Source organism: Diceros bicornis, chromosome 6 (genome assembly GCF_020826845.1).
Source record: "Diceros bicornis minor isolate mBicDic1 chromosome 6, mDicBic1.mat.cur, whole genome shotgun sequence".
NCBI classification, from domain to species: domain Eukaryota; kingdom Metazoa; phylum Chordata; class Mammalia; order Perissodactyla; family Rhinocerotidae; genus Diceros; species Diceros bicornis.
Window position 1 is genome coordinate 23,276,700 of NC_080745.1, and position 24,248 is coordinate 23,300,947.

Below are 24,248 nucleotides of genomic sequence, written 5' to 3' on the forward strand. Positions count from 1 at the left end.
TTGTCTAGTTAGCAAGTCTGGGAAGAAAAGGGGCTTTCCTGTGGAACATTAACAGAGTTTGCATATTTTAACATTCAACACTCAGAAGTAAGTTTGTGGGAGAAAAGAAAGATAATACAACTTTGAATTAAATATGAATTAGAAAGTACCCAACTCTTCTGAGTAAAGTTGAGTGCATTGCTTTTCTCATCTATAAATGGGGCAGAAGTGGGGGAAAACCATATCATTCACAGAGATAATGATTATATATTTCACATTTCTTATACTTATGCTTCAAAGCTGACCAATATAAGTTGCCTTGTGAACTAAGCAACTTGGTTCATTTCATTTTCCCCTATGGGTTGGTAGAATAAAGTAAATTCAGGAAGCTTTTGCTTGTCATTTGTCAAGCCTCATTAGACAGTGTGTGATAAAAGAAAAATACTGATTTTAAATTCAACGGACCACACTCTTCCACTGGACAAGTTGCTTTTGAGACTCAGTGTCCTTATTTATAAAAAGAGAAATTACATATGCATAACCAGATTGACATGTGCATTAAATGAGATGCTATCTGAGAAATCACTTTTTAATTTGGTAAGTCGCATCATAGCAAAAATAGATGATGTTTTGAAATAAAAATTATCTGAGAAAAATCTATGCTTTTTCTTTTAAAGGTATTACACGCTACATTTAAAATCTAGCTTGCCAAACAGGTCTTAGGAAAAATTTTATTCATATGGACAGATCTTAAAGCAAATTGAGGCTCTTTGGAATATAAAATTGTTATAATAAAAATCTCCACTATGCCCACAAAATCAAACCTGTTATAAGTTATTCTAATATGTTTTTGTCTTCTTCCTCCACTGCTCACTGGCTAGTCTGTTACATATGCTGAGCAATGAGGTCACCAGGAGGTCTCCTAGATTCTCAGTGTGATAGTTAAAAGATGTATGAGTCCAGTTCTGCTGAAGGACTGGAAATTGGGACTGGGGGATAAATTGCCCACTAAAATAATAAAGAACTAAACTCATTCAGTGTCTGAACAGGCCAATCCTATAGCTTGTTTTAGTTCTGCTCTGTGACCTTAGTCATGTCACAAGCTGAGTGCCTAGCACACTGGGCTCATAAAATCAGTGACTATTTTAAAACTCAGCTCAAATAAATCTCCAGTAAAGATATTTAAAATATGATTAGTAGATAACAGTAAATGTGATAATGATGATATTTAGGGTTTTCTGTAAAGTCCAATTAGTCAGATTCTTTGAGACAACTGATCATTTATTTCTCAAAATACTGGTATCAGATAAGGAGGAAGATTGGAGGGCCAGGAGGCCCAATCTTTAAAACGTGCATTTAAGCTTAAATATGCATGTTCTTGCTGCAAGGTTGTAAAGCAAGCTGACAGTTTCTTTCAGTGCAGCCTTTCTGCTGCAGGGGACTGTTTTTAATGTGTCCCTTTGAAGTCCCCATCACATAATGACCCAGTGTCTCCATCGTTTCCTCTGACCTCTTGGTAAACGCCCTGGTTCCATTCCCCATCACTGTTCACCTGACATGGGGCTGTGGGTGGCTGATTTTTCCATCACTAGTCTCTCCTCTTTACTTCCCCAACACTGCTGGGGAATCTTTCTTAATTGCAACTTTCCTTATGTTTCCTTGGGACTTAAAAATCCCCATTGGCTGCCTGTCACCTCCAGAATTAAGTTCAAATGTCTCCCTAGGAGTCAGGTTCCCATGCCATCCGACTCCAGTGGCCTATCCTGATCTCCGCTCTCCCTTCAGGGATCCTGTCATCTGGCCCAGGCTTCTAGCCAGGAAGGAGCCTCCCTCATGGGGTTGTTTGGAATGGGAGGCGGGGACACTTTTGGTTGCTTTTTGGTTGCTGGACCTTCTATTCAGACAACCATTCTCCTTTGGCTTCCCAACTTTCCCAAGAGCATATCAGCTCTACCTCCTGCCACTCTACCTGGCTGACCGTTACAGCAGGAGTGCCTACACGAACCAGCCACACAGAATGTCTACACTCCTGTGCTTGTCAGAGAGAACACATTAACATTCACTGCTGCTCGATACATGATAATTGTCAAAACTAGGTGGAGAGGAATGATCCATATCAAGGATTTCCTGAAAGGTATGAAGTTCTCCCAGTCCTCAAAAGTCTCTAAAATCTGCCCTTGGGTGATACCAGATCTCTGGAGAGCCATGTACCTAAGGCTGAATTGTTTGGGCCACCTAAAGAAATGCTTTTTCTTCATTGCACTTTGGCCGTATTAGAACAGCTTGGCGAACCTTGTGTTTGTACTTGCTGTGAAATGCTATCAAGGATGATATTCACCATATTGCACAATGTTCTCTTTATGAGGGTCCTGGGGATGTCGTCTCTCTGTTGTCTTTGCCAGAAATAGCTATGATCCTTCCAAGCAATTATTTTGTTTTTGTCTTAAGGACACAAGAAACTATTCATGTTCTCTTTCTACATTGGCAGAAAGCCCAAGTGAGATCTGTGGCCCACCTTTAATAAATATAGAGAGCATCACAGAACACAGTGAGGGTCTCTTGACATTATTCTGGCTTCATCATGTTTTTCTTGTCTACATTTTCCTGTAAATTTTATCATTTGCTTTTGTACTTTGTGTGCCTTTTTAGATTGACTTCATTCCTTTTTGGAATTAAGTGTGAATAAATAAGCCAGGCCCAGCCTGTCACTGGTAGATGTGGCAAACAGCGCTTAAATGAGGACAGTGCTTGCTGCTTTGGAAACAAGAAAAGGGAGGCAGAAAGGATCAGCTGGTCAGGAGAGGGCTGCCAGTCGCAGCAGCAGTGGCGGCCCCGCATTTTGGCCATACCCAGGAAATTGATACATATCCTATGCGGCAAGACGTCTGGGATCTACTAGATACATTTTCAGTTCAAACACTAAATTCCCACAGCTTTAATTAGGCATTCTCAACTATTAGAACTAAAAGACCACAAGATACTCTTAAAATTAATTTTAAAAATATTTATCGAATGTCTTCTATGTCCTACTGACTTAGACTGTGAGAACACAGCAACATAAAAGATGCCAAGAGTCAGTTTCAATGGAAACACCAGGCAGAGACAGTCAGCCAGCTCATTATTCATCTCCACCAGTGGCATGAAAGGTCACGTGTGGGGGCAGTTGACCTTCAGTGTTCCCTTTGGAGGGAATATACTCTAAACCTTGTGAGCCTCTCTGAGAAGAATATGAGCCTTGATTTGTATTTGAACAGCAAAATTAGTGCATTTGCAGAAATGATTGAGTTTCGTTATTTTCACATTCTTTTACAGTGTGATGAGTATGAGTCTTTTGTTCCTAAGGGAAGGTACCGAGACCCACTTGAACTGAGTGTTTCAACAGTTGACAGTTGCAATGTTTCTATCAAGCCTAGCTGTCCTTCATGGCCACGTTTCCTCAACTGTCCTTTCATCAACGTAGAAATGCATGAGTGCTTCTCCCAGTGTGTGGTGTGAGACTCATTTCACTCGATGGTAGAAATCTAAACTCTGTATCATCTTGTGTACACATAGACACACACATGTGTGCACTCACACTCACACACACAGACACACACAGACACAAACACTCCTTCCAGTTTGTTTGGTTTAATTAAAAAACAAAAAACAAAAACTGACATTCTGCCCAATGTGATAAATGCTGGAACTTCTTTCATTGGAAGAGAGTTTCTTCCTAAATTATTTTATTAACTTGCAGCAAGCCAGTGTTGTTAGGGCGCCATTTTGGTGGGAGGAGACATCGCCCACACCTGGAGTCTAGTGCCTACAGTCCTAGGGTCCCAGTGAGCCAATCAGTTAGGACACAGTGGTTATTACTCACTCTGGATGCCCCAGAACATGTGGTCTGAATTACTCATTGCTTATAATTCACCTATGTATTTCTATACATTGTTACCATAGGGAATAAGTTTTATATTGCAGAATAAGCTAAGAGACCCTTGAAATGTTTGAAAAAGAATACTTTCAGCTAAGACCCAAAGCAGTGAGGTCTTGGTGAAAGACAAATGGAATCATAAGGTCTGGGATCAGCCCTTCACTGTTTTACTTTATGTTATACAACCTGCTTGCTTTCTCCTTCTTGATCTTGACTCCTATTTCATAGACTGTTATCCTAACAGTTCTGTGTGTACATTATTATTTGAAGGTTGTAGTTTTCCATCTCTGATCTATTATGGTCATCTCATTCACGGGTTCTGTAGAGAGGCTTAGTCTGAACATGGCCTTTCTTTATCTGCCTCCATATGTAATGCAATAGAGTATGTTGCACCTGCTGTGTATTTTCTCAATAGGGTATCTGTTGCCTGTGCATACAGTGATCTGGATAAGAATTCTTTCATTTGTTCATTCATTCAGTCAGTCATTTCACCAACCACTTTGTTAGCAACCAGTAAGTACCAGGCACTGTGAATAATGATAAAGGATTCTGGAAAAAGTGAATGGTGTGGAAATGGGCGTAGGGACAGGTTTCATGTTTGAATTAAGTCTCAAAAGACATGTAGAAAGATTCAGAGACTTACTCTTTTGGCCGTGACTAAGTAACCAGTACTGGAGTATCCTTTCTGCCATAAGCAATTATAAAACTGGGAAAAACATATTAATCAACTGTTTTCAGGTATTGGACAACAGACAGTACAAGCCCCTGATCATTGAGAGAAAGCAAACACACAAAGTGAGCTCCGTAATTGCCCCTGCTTTCTTCCTGGAGGCACTTTCTTATTTGTAGTACAGGGAGGTGGGGCCCAAACAGCACGGTGGTCTTACTGAACCAGAGAGGCAGAATCAGAGCTCTGGGCTGCTAAGGTAGCTTGACTTTATGGGTCAGAGTACCAGACAGGAGTGAATTTCACAGAGAAGGAGCTGCAGAAATCAATATAGGGATCCCTTTAGTAACTGGATGAATATTAACATGCTTTTATGTAGTCAGGGCTTGACAGAGAGCATTAAGTGGGGAGGCGTCAGCTAAGTGGAGATTATGGAGGCCATATAGTGCTGAGAGATGTAGAAATTCCAGTTGGTTGGTGGAGAGTTGTTGAACATACCAGGAATTCAGTTGAGACCCCCAGAAAGACCAAGTGTTAAGAATAGAGATATTATCACCTTAGAATAAGGGCTGTTCTAGACATTCCCAACCAAAGACTAAAAACAAGTTTCAAAAGGATCAAGCTGACAAGCTGAGGTGCAAATAAATTGACTGCTTAATGGAACATAACTCTTTCTAATGGAAGGCAAAAAATAGTCTAAACTGTCAACACTATAACATCAGTAATACCCAACATATAATAAAAGTTTCTAGATATATAAAGAAGCAGAAAACAGTGATCCATAACCAGGAAAATAAAACAGTAAATAGAAACACACCCAAAGATGTTGGAGTTAACAGAAAAGAAGTTTCAAACAGATATTAGTATATTTCAGAATTCAAAGGAAAAATGATCCTAATGAATGAACTGATGAAGACTATCAATAGGGAGGAAAAGAATACCAAAGAATTGAAATTCTAGAAATGAATAAAATACAATATCTGAAATGAAAACTTCTTCTTTAACAGAAGAAAAGATTAATGAACTTGAAGACAAGGCAATAGAAACTATCCAAATTGATGCAAATAATAAAAAGACCAAAGAAGAGAGAGACTCAGTGATCTGTGGGACAATATTAAGAATTCTAACATGTGTAATTGGAGTCCCAAAAGGAGAAGTGATAAATAGGGGCAGAAAAAAATTGAAGAAATATCATTCAAATATTTTCAACTTGATGAAAAATATCAATCCATAAATCCCAGGAGCTCAACACATCCAAGCAAGATAAACAAAAAGAAAACCAAACCTGAGCACGTAATCATCAAATTGCTGAAAATTAAATATAAAGAAAAATTATAAGAGCATCTAAGATTTTTTATCATCATTTTATCAAGACCATGAGAGAGTTTAAAAAACACGCATTACATACAAGGAAACCACTACGGAGTTATCAGTAACTTCTCATAAGACATAATGCAAGCCAGAAAATAATACGATCATATTTTTTAAGTGCTGAAAGGAAAATAAAACTGTCAAATCTGAATTCTACATCTAGGGAAACTTTCCTTCAAAAATGAAGTCAAAAGTTAAATATTTCCAGATAAACAAAAGTTGAGATAATCACCAGCTGACCTGCACTATAAGAAATATTAAAGGAAATTCTTCAGCTTGAAGGAAAATGATAGCAGATGGAAAATTGATTCTACATAAAAGAATGAAGGTTACCAGAAATGGCAAATATGTGAGCAAAGATACTTTTTTCTTTTTAAAATGCCTTTAAAAATTGATTGTTTAAAGCAGAATAGTAACAATGTATTGTGGGGCTTAAAATATATGCTAAAGTAAAATGTTTGACAAGAATAACACAAAGGATATGAGAGGGTAAATATGCCATGGTAATAGTCTTACATTATAAGAAGAGTGTATGAAATCAATCCATGACAGATTGTGATAAAGTAAAAATACACATTGTAATCCCTAGGGAAACTTCAAAAATAAAACAAAGAGGTATAGCTAACTGCTATAAAAGCTGATAGAGAGTATAGAATAAAATACTAAAAGTTATTCAATCCCAAAAAGAAAGAAAGAAATGATTAGAAAGAATGCAAGAGGAAAAAAATTGGACCAATAAAAACAAATAGCAAGATGGTGTATTTACACCCAGTCACATAAATAATCACATTAAATGTAAATGGACTAATCATTGTAATTAAAAGGTAGAGATTATCAGGCTAGATAAAAAAATCAAGTCCTAACTATATGCTATTTACAAGAGACATGTTTTAAATACAAAGATATGGCTAGGTTAAAAGTAAAAAGATAGAAAATTATATCCCTTACAAACTCTAATTATAAGAAAGCTGGAATTGCTGTATTAATATCAGAATTCTAGATGAGACCTATTACAAAAATAAAGATATTTAATAATGACTGAAGAGTCATTTCATCAAGAGGACAAAACAGCCCTAAATGTGCATACACCTAATAAAAGAGCTATAAGAAACAAAAACTGACTGGTTGAGTTAGGAAATATTTGAATACAATGAAAATTAAAAATAGAACATATAAAATATTAGGGGGATGCAACTAAAGCATTGCATAGAGAAAAATTTACAGCTCTAAAGGTTTATATTAGCAAAGAAGAAAGGTTTTAATCCAATGACCTACAAGAGGGGTTGGCCAACTATGACTCATGAGCTTAGAATGACTTTTACATTTTTAAAAGGGAGGGAGAGAGGGAGGTAGGGAGAGAGAGAGAGAGAAAGAAGGAGAAGGAGAAGGCAGTAACAGCGACCATATGTGACCCACAAATCTTAACATATTTACACTCTGGCTCTTTACAGAAAAAGAATTGGCAGCTTCTAACCTATGCTTCCACCTCAAGAAACTAGAAGAAAAAGATGAAGTAAAACCCAAAGCAAATGAAAAGGAAAAAATATGAAAGATAAGCCCAGGAAATCTGTGGATTAGAAAATAGAGAAACAATAGAGGAAAATCATTGAAACCAAATGTTTACCAAATGAAAGATCTTTACCCTGACTGATTAAGAAAAAAGAAATAAAACACAAACTGCCAAGATCAGGAATTAAAAAGGGGACATTACTACAGATCTTACAGACATTATAATAATAATAAGGGAATCTTATGAATTTAACAAGTTAGATGAAATTAAAAATACATTGAAAAACACCTTTCCAAATCTGACACCAGAAGAATAGAAAATCTGAATAGGCCTATATGTTCTAAAGAAATTGAATTTGTAAGGAAAAATAAAACAAAAACAAAACACCCTGGCCACAAAGAAAACTCCAGAATCACCTGGCTTCACTATTGAATTCTATTAAACATTTAAGCAAGAATGATCACCAATCTTGCTTAAACTCTTTCATAACATAGAAGAAGAGAAAACGCTTCGCAACTCATTTTGTGAGGTCAGCATAAACTCCATATATAAATCTGGCAAGTACATCACAGGAAAACAAACCTACAGACCAATATACCTTGTGAATGTATATGCAAAAATTCCTAACAAGATGTTAGAAAACCAAATCCAGCAATATATAAACCTGTGATGTTTATCCCAGTAATGAAGATTGGTTTAATGTGTGGAAATTAATCAACATAGTTCACAATAAAAACAGAATAAATGGGGAAATCATATTGTCATCTCAATAGATACAATAAAAGCATTGCTGAAATTTAATACCTATTCCTGATTTTAATACAAATTTTTATAAAACTAGGAATAGAAGACTTCCTCCTCCTGATGAAGAGCCAATTATGGAAAACCTACAGCTAATGTCTTACTTAAAGCTAAAAGACTGAGTACTTGCCCCCTACACTCAGGAACAAGGCAAAGATGCTAACTCAAAACTGTACAGGAGGTCCCAGCCTGAGCAATGAGTTGCCAAAAACAAAATAATAAAGTCAAAAAGATTTTTAAAACTCCTCAAAAGTGTTGCCTACGTTTACTGTCTGCTTTTTCTCCTCCATTGTGTCTTGAATTCACTCCAATCAGGTGTTCCCTCCCCTACCCCTCATTCCACTGCAACTTCTCTTGCAAAGATCACCGTTCACCTCCATATTGTCAAATCTAACAGTTATTTCCTCATGTAATTTGACCTGTAAGCATCGTTTGACATAGCTGATGGCCCCTTTACCTTGAAACTCTTTTATTGTTATTTTACTTGCCTTTTGCGACTTCCTAGTTTTCTTTTGACCTCACAGGCCACTTCTGTTCAATCAGTTTGTTGGTATCACCTCACCTCCCCAACCTCTAAATGTTGGAATGCTCAGAGCTCAGTTCTCAGACCTTTTCTCCATGCTATCTGTACTCTCTCCCCAGATTATTTTAAATAACCCCTACAGACTTATAATTCTCTCAGATGTTATACATTTCTGCCCAGAACCTCTCCCCTGAACTCCAGATTTCTTAATCCAACTGCCTACTTGACATCTCCATTTTGATTAATAATCAGCAGCTAAAACTTAACATATGCAAAAGCAAATTCCTGATCTTGCCACCAGCCCACCCAAACGCTGCTCCCTCTGCAATCTTCCCTTTCTCAGTAAATGGTAATTTCATTTTTCACCTTGCTCAGGTCAGAAGACTTAGCATCATTTTTCACTCATCTTTTCAACATCCCATATCCAAATTGGTCAGCAAATCCTACCAGACTACCTTCACATATATGCAGAATCTAATCATTTCTCATCATTTCCTCCAACTACCTTGGTCCAAATACTGTTCTCTCTCATCTATGTTAACTAACAGCCTCATAATTGATCCACCCATTTAAAATAGCTATCCCAACCCCAGCACTCCCTATGCTCTGTTGCTGTTTTATTTTTCGATATCTGACATATTTTAGATTTTTCTTATTTGTTTATTGTCTGTCTTCTTCAACCTATGCTTGTAAGTTACACAAGGACAGAGATTTTTATATTTTTTCTTTGCTGTATCCCCACTATGTAGAACAGCATCTGGCACCCAGTAGGCACTCAGTATTCGGTGAATGAATTAATTTATTGGTTAGCTCATTCATTTATTTATTTATTCCCTGAATTTCTACCTGCCAATCACTATCTTTACAGAGCTTACAATCTAGTAAAAATAATAGTAATTTATTGAGGGGTTACTAATGGCTTGACGTATGTCATTTTATTTGATCCTTAAAACAGCCTATTTTACAGATGAGGAAACAAGCTTGGACCAGTCAAATAACTTGCCCAAAGTCAAATAGCTAGTACCTACTATCTTCCTTCAAAAGCTGTTTGTTAACCACTGCCTCCCACTGAAATAGCATTCTTCTATGCTGAAATTTAGGTGGTATCGTATACCCCAAAATTATTTTAAATAGTTTAAATATTTTTTTTTTTTTTTTTTGTGAGGAAGATCAGCTCTGAGCTAACATCCACGCCAATCCTCCTCTTTTTTCTGAGGAAGTCTGGCCCTGGGCTAACACCCGGGTCCATCTTCCTCTACTTTATATGGGACGCTGCCACAGCATGGCCTGACAAGCAGTGCATCGGTGCACGCCCAGGATCCGAACCTGGGCTGCCAGTAGCGGAGCGCGCGCACTTAACCGCTATGCCTAAATATGTTTAAATAGTAACTCTTGACAAATAATTCCTGGATGCAGGCCCATAGTGAGGCAAGAGTCTCTTAAAATGAAGGACTTTCAGACCCTCTTTCTTTTCTGCTACTCCCCACCACTTCCTGTATTTTCTCTCCTTCCTAACTCTGCTTCAAATGACTATTTTATTTTCCAGCGCGAGCTGCTTTTTCGTTTGACTTTATTTTCATCTCTACCTCTGCCTTTTGTTTCTGCTGTTCCTAAGCTACCAGGTTCATCTGTCTTCTAGAACTCTGATGTCATCCATCTCTGCAATTCCTTTTTTGGTCCTTCTTTTTACCTGCTGTCAATAACTATGCTTAGGACTCAACTATCTTGAAAAATACACAAACCACCACCACCACCACCAGTCACACCTGCTTCAGTTGATGCTGCTCTCCTTCCCAGCTTTGCTCTTCTTTCTGTCCTTCTCTTCACCGTGACTCATGGTTCAAGCGCTTGTACCCCTGGTTATTACCTATTACTTTTGTTTTGTCACCACCAACTCTTTCCTTATCCTCTTATCGTCACACGGCAGTCCATTTGCGTGCTGAACTCCCATTGTTAAAAGGATCTTTGTTATAATAAACGCTATACACTGAGGCTTTCCCCCTTAGGTCATAATGATGCCCTCTGGAACTGCAGAGAACGTCCAGTGCACGTGTCCGTATGATAGCCCTTAGGTAGTTGTCGGGGGCAACCGTCACTTTCCACAAAGTCTTCTTTTCTGCAAAGTCAAAGTCCCTGGATTTTTCAGTCATTCTTCAGTGACATAATTTTGAGTTATTTTACAACCTTGTAAGCTTCGTGATGTATAAGTGACAATCTTTATGATCTTGTTCAAATAAGTACTAGTGTACTATCTTTTTTTTTTTAACGGAGAAAGTGAAACTTGCTCAGATCCTCTAGCTTTATTTCATTTTATCAGTGACTCTTTATGTGTAGCATCCAAAGGAATAATACCAAGTGTATTCTGACCCATGCTATCTCTTTGTTTTGATGCTACGAAGATCACATTCAGTTCTTTTTTTGTTTTGTTTTTTTGTGAGGAAGATCAGCCCTGACCTAACATCCGATGCCAATCCTCCTCTTTTTGCTGAGGAAGATTGGCCTTGGGCTAACATCTGTGCCCATCTTGCTCTACTTTATATGAGGTGCCGCCACCGCATGGCTTGACAAGTGGTGCGTCGGTGCGTGCCTGGGATCTGAACCTGCGAACCCCAGGCCACTGCAGCAGAGCGTGCACACTTAACTGCTGCGCCACTGGGCCTGCCCCCACATTCAGTTCTTAAGTACTATCATACTTGGGGTTCAGATGATCAATGACATTACCAAAGTATTTGTTAAATATGCTACTACTATTTATTCGTAAATTGTGTAGCTGATTTTTTGAGCCTCGATGTAGGATATTCCATTTATTTCTACTAATTTTCAGTATACTAGTTTCAGTTCACCATCCTGTCTGCTAAGATAATTTTAGATCACAACTTTGCATTCCAGATGGTACCAGTAACCTCATGTCATTAGCATACTATATATGTTTTCCTTCAAATCATTAGCAAAGATGTTGAAGAAGATATGGGGTCAAAGATTGTTGACATTCATTATCTTATCATGTTTTTGGAATTAACTCCTTTGGAAATATATTCACTTTGCCCGACATCCTGCTCCCAGTCATGTTTGGCAGTGGATGTCTTCCAGGCCCCCCTCCTGGTAACACTTCAACCTGCACCTGGTTGCTCTCAGACATCTCCACCTGCCACCTTTCTTTAGCATCCTATCTGCTCAGCCTTGACTTGCAGGTTTCTGGAAAGGGGAACTCAAGGCTATAACCATCCTGCATTTCAGCCATTAGTGTTCGTGATTACCATGAGAGTGTGTCTCCTCTTACACAAAAAATGAGGGAGGAGGTGAGAATTAGAATGAATATGAATGAGCAAAAGAGTTAATGATTATGAGAATTGTGACTTATTTGGGGGTGCTGTTTGAACTAAGAATTAAATAAATCTCCTGATTCCTAGACTCTTTTCAGCTTCTTCATCTCTAATGAAGGCAAAGGGAAAATCCATTCTAAATGAAGGTTATCCCAGGACTTCTTGTATAACTTCCCTCTTGTTTGTGCTCTGCCAGGAACCTACTGCCAGCAGAGAGAGGTGGAAGCCATCATGGAAGGCGACGAGGATGACAGAGGCTGCTGCTGCTGCAAGCCGGGCCACTTGCCCCACCTGTTGTCCTGCAATGCTGCGTTTAACCTCCGCTGGCTCACCTGGGAGATCACGCGCACGCAGTACATCCTGGAGGGCTACAGCATCATAGACAACAACGCGGCTACCATGCTGCAGGTGTTTGACCTCCGAAGGATCCTCATCCGATACTATATCAAGGTATCGCTCGGAGGCCCATATGCTTGTCTGAGTAATAGTGCTGGGCTGGCTCAAGAGGCTCCTGAAAAACCTCGTAGAGAGCTAGATTGTGAGGCTTCTCTCCAGCTTCTGAATCAGAGGCCCAGAACGGTTTGGGAACCACTGGTTTAATGAAAAATCCTCGAGGGCTTTGGTTTAGCCTGAGGTTCGTACCCTGAGTCATATTCTAAGCCTAAAGACTAACAGGCCGTCCATTTTCTTACCTAGATCTGTTTCTTCACTTCTAACACAGCAATGAGTTACTTGTAATGATGGTGATGGTAAATTGGAACATCCTGGAAATATTACCAAGCCTCAGTGTTTACGAGTTATAAGTGTCAATTTAGATGCTCTGCAAATTTCCACTTTAGAACCAGAATTATTTTTTGAAGCTGATGATGAAAACTAAAATATATAGCTGAAGGATCCACTCAGGATTAGTTATGACAGCCTTTTCTCCTCACTCATGTGGGAACTAATAACATATGTTTTCAGTTGCTCAGTACCCACTTCTGCCCAACTTGTATTCAACCTCAGAAAGTGTGCTGGTTTCAGGGGCTGGCCCGGTGGCGCAAGCGGTTAAGTGCGCGCGCTCTGCTGCGGCGGCCCGGGGTTCGCTTGTTCGGATCCTTGGCGTGCACCGATGCACTGCTTGGCAAGCCATGCTGTGGCGGTGTCCCATATAAAGTGGAGGAAGATGGGCACGGATGTTAGCCCAGGGCCAGTCTTCCTCGGCAAAAAGAGGAGGATTGGCAGATGTTAGCTCCGGGCCGATCTTCCTCACAAAAAAAAAAAAAAAAAAAAAAAGCATGCTGGTTTGGAATAAGTCTCCCGGAGAGCAAATGTGAGACCAAGGATGCAGAGTGACAGTAGGAGCAAAAGTGTTTTCTAAGGGGAAGGGACAGGTGAGAGCAGCCATGGCTGAGGAAGGCTTTGAGGTCACTCCTATTCTGAGGGAGCACTTTGCGTGGTGGAAACCCTGGATGGTCCTCAGAGGGGTCCACATTTTAATGCCATTCAAAACAAGGAAGCTCATCTATCTGAGACCCCAAACTCCCTGCCAGCTGAGGCTGAGACGGGTGGTCCAGCAGAAATGAGAAAATACAAAATAAAAAGATAACATGGGTGCCAGAAGGTTCAGGAGTTTCAACCAACTGAAAAGGAGGATGTTTAGAAATTTGAAATAGCTACTCTGGGGAGCCCCAACGTCTGCAGCAATAGCTGCTAAAGTTTATAAGGAATAGAAAACAGACTGTGAAAGTCAGAAGGTTAAATAACTCTTAATTATCACACCACAAGGTGATTGCAACAAGAAATGTTTGTGAAACCCTTTTCTGTGGCAGAATATTTAAAACGGATTGAGCGGTTCATACTCACCACCTTTGTGTGTGCTAGAGGCATGCAAAACTTTACATCCAAATCTCACACAAAACTATAAATGTTTTGCCTAACTTTACCTAAATTTGGGAAATCAGAGAGTTGTGACCTCTTGCTTCCGTGGTTTGTCCCTGCGGCCATTACAAATGACACTGCAAGAAGTTTTTCATATCGAGTCAATTCTAGGCAAACTCAGTACATCAATTGGTATTAGACTCAGCACGTGTCATGAAATAACAGTGGCATGTACACATGAGGAGTATATTTCTCTCACTTATAAATGAAGGCTGGTATGGTAGCTCTGCTCTATGAAGTCTTCAGGGACCCAGGTTCCTTCCAACTCCCAGCTCCACCATTTTAAGTGTCTCCCCCATCTTAAGCTCCAGGCTTAAATGGATAGACAAAAGGACAGAGAAAATGAAGACCAAGGGCATGCACCAGCCCTTGGAACTTAAGAAAGTTCCTGAAAGTTGCCACAGTATGCTCCTGCTGTATCCCGTTGGCCAGAAAGTTATCCTATGCCAGTTTTGAGGGGGTCTGGAAAGTGTGTTCTGGGGAGCCATGAACTCGGATAGAAATTGTGTTTTCATGGAAGGAGAAAACAGATGTTGAATGGCAACCAGCTCTCTCTGGTGTCTCCCTCAAACAGGGGAGAAAGTGTTCCTTGAGTATCCCCTTTAGTTCGTAGGTGGCAACAGGATGGAGTCATTGCAGGAGGGCTGGATTCAGGGGCTGACTGGTCAAGGAGACTGACAGGCCCATGAAGCAAGTGGCCAGGAGTTTACTCTGGAGGGGCCAGCTGGGGCCAGCAGTATGGGTCTAGACGAGCCAGTTGGATGAGGCCTGGAGTCAAACATCTACTTGTTGCCTCAAGAATAGGGATAGACTCTTTCTTCTGCCGTCCAGAGCCCTCCACTGTTGTTTCTGTCTGGGTTTCCGCTCCCCCTCCCTCTTTCCTATGCGTGCTCGTGCATACACTCTCTGTGCTCTCCACCCCTACCCGCTTCCATGGCTGCATCCTCTTCCTGCTTCTCTTTCCTCACACTCTCTGCATGCTCCAAGCTGCCCTGGGGTCCTGGGGTGGCTGACATTCACCTCCCCTTCCTCTGAAATCTTTTCTGCTTCAACTTCTGGAAACTCCCTAAGCATAGGTACCACACACAACTGATTCCTCTTTGGGTCTCCAGGGCTCAGTGTGATGACTTGCATATCGAGGTGCCCAGTGCATTTTTTGAACTGAATGAACAAAGGTTCCAGGTAATGTGGAATCTGGAGTCCAGGCCGTACAGTCTGATTGGACAAGATCCAGATGTAGGCAAGGGTCTGAGCAACCTGCTCCAGGTATTAGTGGCGAGACTGGGGTTCAATACTGAACTATGTCTCTGTGAATTTGGAGCTCCCCATAAATGGCCTTTCCATGGGCCAGTCATGTGGACAGAGTTGGCCCCACATGTTGGGACTAGCAGGCACCATGAGTGGGAGAGAAGGGAGAGAGAAGGGATGAGGTGCCCTCTCTGGATTTACCCTCTTGGCTTTTCCAGAGGCATTGGAGGCCCCATGTCAGGACCTGCCTTTTGATGTCTTCCTCCATTGGTTTGGTAATTGATACTCACATTTGTCCTCTCCTAACTCCTGGAAATGTGCCTCCCAATCCCCTATATGTTTTCTAAAATGACAATTTGCAATCTGATAAACCAATCCAGGATAATGTGCAAATGGCAGAGAGCTGAGAGAGGCCCCCAGAATCTGCCAGGTAATAGTTGGCTTGTGGGAAAACAATGCCCTTAACTCTGTTTTCTGAGAAAGGGGAGTGATACTAAGATGAGAATTTCAGGTGGGGAGGAGAGGTATACAGTGCGATGATCTGTTACCTAGCAGGATGCTTTTCACCAGCCGAGAGCTGACTGGTGGCATCAGGCTCCCCTAGAAAGCTAGATAATTACAGATTTCCATGTCTTACCCAGAAATTCTGATTCTGAGGGCCTGGGGAGTGCCCCGAGTACCTATATTTTAAAATAAGTTTACTAAGGGGGCCAGCCCGGTGGCATAGTGGTTAAGTTCACGTGCCCCGCTTTGGCAGCCTGGGGTTTGCTGGTTTGGATCCTGGGCGCGGATCTATGCACCGCTTATCAAGCCATGCTGTGGTGGCATCCCACATACAAAATAGAGGAAGATTGGCAGAGATGTTAGCTCAGGGCTAATCTTCCTCAGGAAAAAGAGGAAGATTGGCAACGGATGTTAGCTAGGGCCAATCTTCCTCACCAAAAACAAATAAAATAAGTTTCCTAAGTGATTTGATACACAGCTTGGGAACCACTACAGACATATTTGTGTTCGGCAGAAACAGAATTTTCTTAACTCCAGATCAGCGCTCAGGAGGGGCTGAGATTTGGGGGCGGCTGGGGCCTCGAGGTTCCCGTGCCTCCTGGTTAATTCACGTGGGCGCCAATAGGCCTGTTAGTTCGAGGCTTTCTCTGAACGCAGCACTCAGTGCCTCCCACCCTCCGGTGAGAGACAGCTCAGAACTGCACTCACTACCCTGGTGTTGTTAGCTAAAGGATATTGCAGGACTGAGAAGAAACAGCATTTTAGGGTAACAACAAATGAATATTTTCTTCTTTGGCCTTGGCTACTTGGTAAACAAAATTGCCTTTGTAGCTCTCAATTCCTTCAAGTTTCAAGAGTTCAATTTCATTCTTTTATTGGACAGCCAAAGCGAAAAGGAAGAAACACTTGGAATAATTCCTTTACACAAAAGGATTTTTTTTTATCTCTTAATAAACTGGGTCAGTTCTCCCTGCCCTCTGTGAATATATTTGAAATCGTTTCCTTCCTGACGACTTGAAGTTTTCCCTGGTGTCTCCTCCCTCTCTCCTCCATTTATTAGTGTGTAAAATCCTGTTAGCAGTCCAGAAATCAGCTTTCTGTGAGGGCCTGGTTTTCCTGCTGCCATTGTTTCTGCCCAGCTCTTTCCAAAAGGAGATGTGCTTATCGCCTGCCTTGCAGAATGAAGAGAGAAAAAACTGACATATTGGTCTGCCTGCCAGGGCACCCTTCCTAGAGCGAGTTGTCTCATAGAATATGCCGATCTACAATTAAAATGCGAAACCAGGAGAATCCTTGCTGGAGGAGCCAGATACGGTGAATTAATGCAGAAGAGGTCCTGCTTTCAACACGGATCAAGTTCTACGCAGTCAGTTCATTTGCACGTCCTTACTTATCGATTTTACTTAGTGTTGTAGCCATTTCATCCTGACAGATTCTGAAGGATTTCACACTGCTCATTGACTGTGTCTCCCTGACAGAATTTCTGCTTAAATAAAGTGGAAATGGGTATGGTTTTCACCTAGTTGGGGTGGTTCTGTTTTCTCCCGGTGAGAGGAGTGGTACTGAGTACCTCATGCATGGGAAAGGAGCATGAGGCCAGGGGGTTGTCCTCTGAAGCCTACACTGCAAGATTCTGCCAGACCTAGAGGAGGAAGTTATAACCTCTGGGATTCAAAGTCCTCGTTAACTATGCTGACTTCATCACTCGAGGGGTTATTTTCATTCCTCCCTACAAATGAATGAAAAGGTAAATTGTCTTTCGAGTTTTGTTTGTTATTCCTGTCTGGTACACGTGATTAGGACATATTGGGAAAAACTAGACCAGATGTTTGCCAGAGCTAGATGTTCAGACAGACCAAATTTCTTTTTACCCTTTATAATTGTCAGCTGAGAAGCTGTGCCTTTGGTCATGGTCATAGATCCTCTTTCGCTTGTAACTTTGGACTCACTCCTTAAACTGCCTACCACATAGAAGCTTTAAATTATCCTGCCAGCAAGTAGATTCAGAATTTACATTTTTGAGTATTCGATGTGCACTCTGGTGACCCCACAGACTCAGCTGTCTCCTGTCCCCTAATGCCATCCCGTCCCCTCGCCCCCTGCTCCAAACCTCTCCTGGCCTGCTGCTTCTGCTGCCCACCCTGTGCCTCAAGCTTACTGGGTAGATAAGCCACAGATGCCAAAGGTATGACTGTCATTATTATTTCTTGCATATGTACCATGTGCCAGGCCCAGTGCTAAGTGCTTCATATGCATTGTCTCATTTTAAACCTCAAAACAATGATGAAAAGTGGGCATTGTCAGCGCTTCTGTGTTTGCCACCTCCGCTGACTTTGGCCTCTTCCACTTTCCCTCCCTTCTTCCCTCCTTCTCTCCCTGCTCCTTGCACTGAAGGGATTTCTTAAGGCCAGCATTGTTGTCCTGGGTGCAGTGCTGCAGAAGGTGGGAGAACACGTGACTTCTGCTTATTGTCTGTGGACTTCACTTTGCCTGCTCCTGCATTTTGGGGTCAGGTGGACTATGGAGCCTAATAGAGAATACGCTCAAAAGAAGGAAGGCCACACACCGTGAGCACAGATTAGCCTTCCCACCGTCCAGGCCGCCCTCGGTCCTCCCAGCAGAGAGAGGCTGAGTCAGGCGTCTGCGGTGGTTTAGCCCGAATCCAGAGACCACATGTGTCTGTCTGCTCACCTGCTCAAACTCCTGAAATAGCCTGAAACCAGACGTCTCAGCAACCTCCGACCTTGGAGCTCCAGATTTCATGTCACAGCCAAAGGGAGGAAGAGTAGGAAGGATGGGGGAGCCTGCCTAGAAAAGGGCCTCGTTGCCCGCTAACTTCCACAGGCCTGGTCTCCTAAGCCCTATCACGTCCATGCCCTATGGGTTACTGTCTGTCTTCTCACTTGGAAAGAATGTGCTTTTATAATCAGAGAAGGCTATGATTTAAGGGTGTGATTCTACGGGAACACGCGTCACTGCCTCCTTGCGTCAAACGCCACCCCTCCCGCGGCTCATGATTTCCAGATGAGACGCAAGCGGAGTGCCCAGGATCCGCCTCAGCCTCAGTGGCGCTGGTGCCACTTCCCTTTTCCTGAGAAAATGAAGATGTAGTGAAGGTTGGAGGGGACTCCTCAGCAGATACTTCCATCTGTGGCTGATGTACCCACAGCAGACTTGGGTTTTTATTTTCTCTGTCACATTTTTACTTCTCCAGGCCAGGTGCTAGCCTTTTTGAAAGATGAATTCATTCGAAAACTACAAGATGGCCTTCAATAAAGCTGTGACTCAGAATAATAAAGCCCAAGGGTATCATTTTCCCCAACTGGGACTCATAAGTGGAGTGTCTGATGGAGGGGAAACATGGGTTATTTTTGAACGCATCACAGATGTCCACTGTCTGGGCACCCAGCATTACGTGTGTATGTGTGTTACAACAGTTTAAATCATGAATACTTTCCGTAAAACTATGTTGTTTTAATTCATTAAATGCTCTTTGGCTGGGGCCCCGGAAGAGGGTCTGTCCTAGTATCTTTCGTCTGGATCAGCCTAGCCTGGCATCCACAGAAGCCTGCAGTAACCCAACGGTGCTTTTGTATGCTTCCCTCAGAAAGGAGATGGCTGGCTGTCACTCTTTTTCACCACAGAAATTCTGTTCTGATACATTCTGTTAGCATTCTGTTCTTCTCACTTCCCTATGGAGACCCTTAAGAGAGGACACTTTAGAATGTTTCAAGTGGGTTCTATGCATTAAATGTAGCAGGAAATACAAATGATATCACATGTGGGGATTTCATGTCTCATATTTCCTTGACATTGATTTACTTTATGAGATATAGTAAATAAAAAGTCTTTCTGGCTTTAGAATGGCTGTAAGGGCTCAAAATCTTGCTTTCCCTCTGCAGAGTATAATATACTATATGGTAATGTCCCCCAAACTCCTCTCCTGGATCAAAAATGAATCACTCCTGAAGTCCCTGCAGCCTTTTGCCAAGTGGCATTACATTGAGCGTGACCTTGCAATGTTCAACGTTAACATCGATGATGACTACGTTCCATGTCTCCAGGGGATAACACGAGCCAGCTACTGTAATGTTTATCTAGAATGGATTCAGTACTGTGCTCAGAAAAGACAAGAGGTAGGTAAGGGAGGCGGGAGCTGGAGGCATTGAATCTAAGTTTAAAAAACAAGGAAAATTGTAAAGTCCATGTCTTTCTTAGACTCTGTGGTAGACTATAATAAAATAGAGGAGAAAAAAAATGTTGGTATTTGGATAAATGTTTGTTTAACAATTAAGCAAAATTAAATAGAAGAATTCACATACCATGTCTCCAATGAAGGAGCCTTGAAGGTATGTTTCCCTCTATGCTGTGCCCAGGGTCAGTGCAGTTTTAAGCTTCTATCCTAGCTTTAAACCTCTGGAAACTTCTTTGTTTGAAGTTACTTTTTGAGATTTCCGTACAGAGTACATCTGTGCTGAAATCCAGAGGATTTACTGAAGGTGTGGAATCGTGGACATGCAAATTCTATTTAGCGATCAGATGGTTCAAGTTACTTCCATAGTGATTTTTGTTGTGCATTATTGCTCACGTGCTGAGGACACTTCTGGAGATGAATGCAGCTTCTTAGAAATGAAACCAAGGACAATGACAGCTGAGAAAAAGAAGAGGAGGAGGGCAGGCGAGGAGGAGGAGGACGGGGAGGAGAAAGGGGAAGAAAGCAAATGGAGGGAGGCGGTTGACTTTGCTTCTCAGGATTTAACAAAAGCTGAATCAATGTGTTGTTGATGGAGACAGTAGATGCAAGTTGAAAACAGCCCCCTCGGCAGTTGATGAAGCATGTCATATGACCTCTAGAGGGTAAAGCAAATTAAGCCACTAGCCCAGGTCCTTGACTTTTTCATGAGTGATTAAAAAACAGGTGGTAGGAAGAACAGGTGGCAGAATCTGCTTTCTCCAGATTCCGCAGGGAGAATGGGTGCTGATATCTTAACCCATGCTAGGCCTCTTCAGGTGATTGAGATATTGGAAGAATCTATTGATATTCTTGGCTGTCCCCGTGATGGCTTTCCTCTTCATTAGTTGCTTCATAAAATTATTTCTGTTTTTTTGCAGAAGATATGTTGACTTTAAATTTTTTCTGCATCTCCCTCTGCCTCTTCTGGCTTTGGATGACTCCCTTAATTTAGTTGTTGACTGGACTTATGGTCAATTCAGTGGGCTCCTCATTATAGGGAAACAGAAAACCCTCATTTGCACATGATTCCTGTACTTCTTTCCCTGTTAGACATGCCTCTCCCCTGAGTTGGACAGTGTTAAGGTGACACTGGATAGTGTTAAGGTGGCAGTGGATAGTGGTAAGGTGAGCGTTCCTTTGACTGTAAGCTCTGACCGTCTTCATGACCTGAAGTACCATATTCAAAATTCCAGGGAATTAGGTCAGAAAGCCACATGTTAGCCCATCTTCTCCCCTAAAGTAGCATCCTCGTTTTAATTTTTTTTCATGTCCAGCCACAAGAGAAACTGCTTCAGGAAGCAGAGAGTTCCCCATTCCTCTGGTCATTTTAGTGGGGACTCGATGACCACGATGCCGACTTACAAAACCTCCTGTAACTCTACGTTTATGACTCTGTGCTGGTGCATGTTGGAACCCGTGTGAAAGCTGAATTAACATCCTTGCTCTTTCAGCCTTCGAAGCACCTGGACAGTGACGAGGACTCTCCTTTAGTGACTCTGTCCTTTGCCCTGTGCATCCTGGGGAGGAGAGCTCTGGGAACGGCCGCTCACAATATGGCTATCAGGTACCTGGGGGACAGTTGGTACAGGCACCAACATTTTATACTTTTGACAGATTTCTGTCAATCATTTTCTTTATTTTAGAGTTGGACTGCTTGTACTTCTTTTAGATAGTTCTTTCTGTAGTAAATCATGTTGGGCCTGTGAGAAGACTTTTTTGATCACTGTGATCTTTTGCAGTATTAGATTTGGAAATGGCATTAATATGAAACAGTCAAAACTCCAAATTCTTGCTTTAGAGCCTTCTATGTTACAAGGGTCCTTGCAGATTTGCTGGGAAGACTGAATGAAATCGTGCATATGAAGTGGCTAGCCTGGTATCTAGCAAAATTAATGCTCAATAAATGTTAGTTCCCCTTCCCTGTTTTTCCTCGCAAAAGAAAATCCTCACATCTGTGCTCTAGTCCAGACCCTACTCTGCCCTATCTCAGTGGAGCTTTGATTAATTGGATGTCCCTTCTGTTTTTTTCCAACTCTCTTTCTGCCAGATCTTCCCCTCTGTATGTAAATAGCCCGAGCTTCTCTTCTTAAAGAACAAAAACAAAATTAAACTCACTCCTGGCCCTTTCACCCTCCATCACTCAGGTCTTCTCTTGCATTCACAAACAAGCTCTTGAACTTTCATTCACAAATGAAACTGTTCTCCTGGCCACACTGCCTGACTGCCAGTTTGCTTTCTGCTGCTGGCCCTCCGGCGAAACTGATCTTATGAATTTCATCAGTCACCTTCTCATCACCCAAATCGATGCCATTTCTCAGACTTCTCCTTTGGTATTTAGCACTATGGACTAGATGTTCTGAATGATGCATGCCCATTAGCATCACCTCTATGAGTACACATTAAAATCTCCTGAGGGGCTTTTAAATACTCTGAGGCCCAGGACCTACCCAAGTCCAGACCAATTACATCAGAACCTCTGTGGGTGGACCCCACAGATGTTTTATAGCTCCCCAGGCTGCGAACCATGTAGAACCCGGGACCTTAAATGAGAAAGAGTTCTTCTGTCTAGACTGCCTCACTGGTTTCTCCTCTACTTGGACTTTCGTCAGTATTTCTGTGTTGTATTGTTGATATGACGCTCTACAAAAGGAGCTCTTTGATATTTGACTTGAGTGAGGTTTGTGTTATTTGTATATTTGTCACAGCCTCTGCCATTAGGTAAACAAGCCCAGGGAGACTTGTTGACTGTGTTTCCGAATGCCCTTCCTGCCGGGGACGGGGACGGCTGAGTCATTACCGGTGGCAAGTTGCGGAAAGGCATCATCAATTACGTGTTGTGAATTGATAAAGGGTGAAGAGGTGTGGTTGGCAGTTCTCTTCATTTCTCTCTAGAGCCCTGAGTTGCTGAGAGGGAAAGGTGAGAACTGAGGTAGTTAGAATTTGTGACATCAGCTACTGTCTCAACTCCCACCTCTTGGAATTTTATGATTTTATTTACAGATGAGAAATGCTAACTGACTTACCTTAAAGTATCGAGTTAATACTTGTTATAGGAAAATACTCTAGGGAGTTGCTGACTGGCTTCCAGCCTCACACTAGACCCCAGCACTTCCCTTCTGGTCGTCTGGGACTAAATTTGATGATGGTTTGAAAGTTTAGCAGAAGGCTCGTTCATAGGCTTTGTAAAACAGTGTGATATGGCTCCCAGAGGGGGCTCCTTATTAAACCGTAAATAGAGAATATTGTTTGAGAAGGGCTTCAGAGGATTTTGGACTCAAAATCACAAAATGAGTCTTCAAATATTCATAGCATCCCGGCAGATGGTCCTTTGTCTGATCAATTTGAGGGTTTTCATAAATTTCAAATTTTCTTTACAAATTGCAGATAAAATGCTTCAAAGATTTCACTCTTTCAGTTCCCATCTATTTTCAGACTCCTTCAGTCTTATTCTTGGGTAACTTGTTCAAATATTCCTCACCCAGGTGTTTCTTGCTTGGTCTGTTTTATTTATTTTTTCCTTGATTAAGCACCATGCTCACCAGCTGCTTTTTTAAACCTTGTTTTGATGGGATTTTCTTTGTTTCAAACAGTTTCTCATTCTCAGTGTCAGCTCTACTTTTTCCAAACAGAGTGATGAGATAAATCTGGGAATAATACTCTTGGTATTCTAGGGGAAGATCTGATTATCTGGGACTGCTTCTCTTGACCATACCGCAGCGAAATCCTACAATGTGCTTTCATTTCAGTCTTTGTCTTACAAAAGGTAACTTATTTTACACGCTGTCTGAAGTCCTGGAAGTGCTGACTTGGATATGTTGTGGGGAGTGAGGAGGGACACAGTGTGAGGGGGAGATTGGAGCCTGACAGGGGCCCCCACCTCTGCTTCAACCAAACAGCTGTGCTCTACGTTTTCTACGCTAGAATTCAATAAATGGTTTTGCTTGCAAAAACTAGTTCCACGGCTCAAAAATTTTTAAACATAACTTTTACAGATATAGTCAAGTTGCTCTCCAAAAAAGCTGTCCCAGTTTTTGCTCTCACCAAGCACCAAGAGTTTTGCCATACCTTCACTAATGCCAGATGTTCAATCTTTTTTAATTTTTCCAGTCTCATGGGTAAAAAATTATCTCATTCTTATTTGAATTTGCATTTCCATTATTAATACTGAGGGTAAGAATCTTTTAACATATTTATTGGTCCCCTGTTTTTTCTGTGAATTGCCTGCCCATTTATAAGCTTTACCCGTTTTTGTTAG

The 24,248-nt window shown here is 41.5% G+C and overlaps 1 protein-coding gene across 1 annotated transcript in view; it reads left to right on the forward strand.

Annotated features, from left to right (window-relative positions):
* Positions 1 to 24,248, forward strand: part of PCNX2 (pecanex 2) — a 295,490-nt gene that overhangs the window by 247,146 nt on the left and 24,096 nt on the right. The window contains exons 26-28 of the mRNA XM_058543013.1: positions 12,284 to 12,537; positions 19,662 to 19,895; positions 21,445 to 21,557. Coding sequence (XP_058398996.1) covers positions 12,284 to 12,537; positions 19,662 to 19,895; positions 21,445 to 21,557 — 601 coding nt within the window. The remainder of the gene's footprint in view (positions 1 to 12,283; positions 12,538 to 19,661; positions 19,896 to 21,444; positions 21,558 to 24,248) is intronic.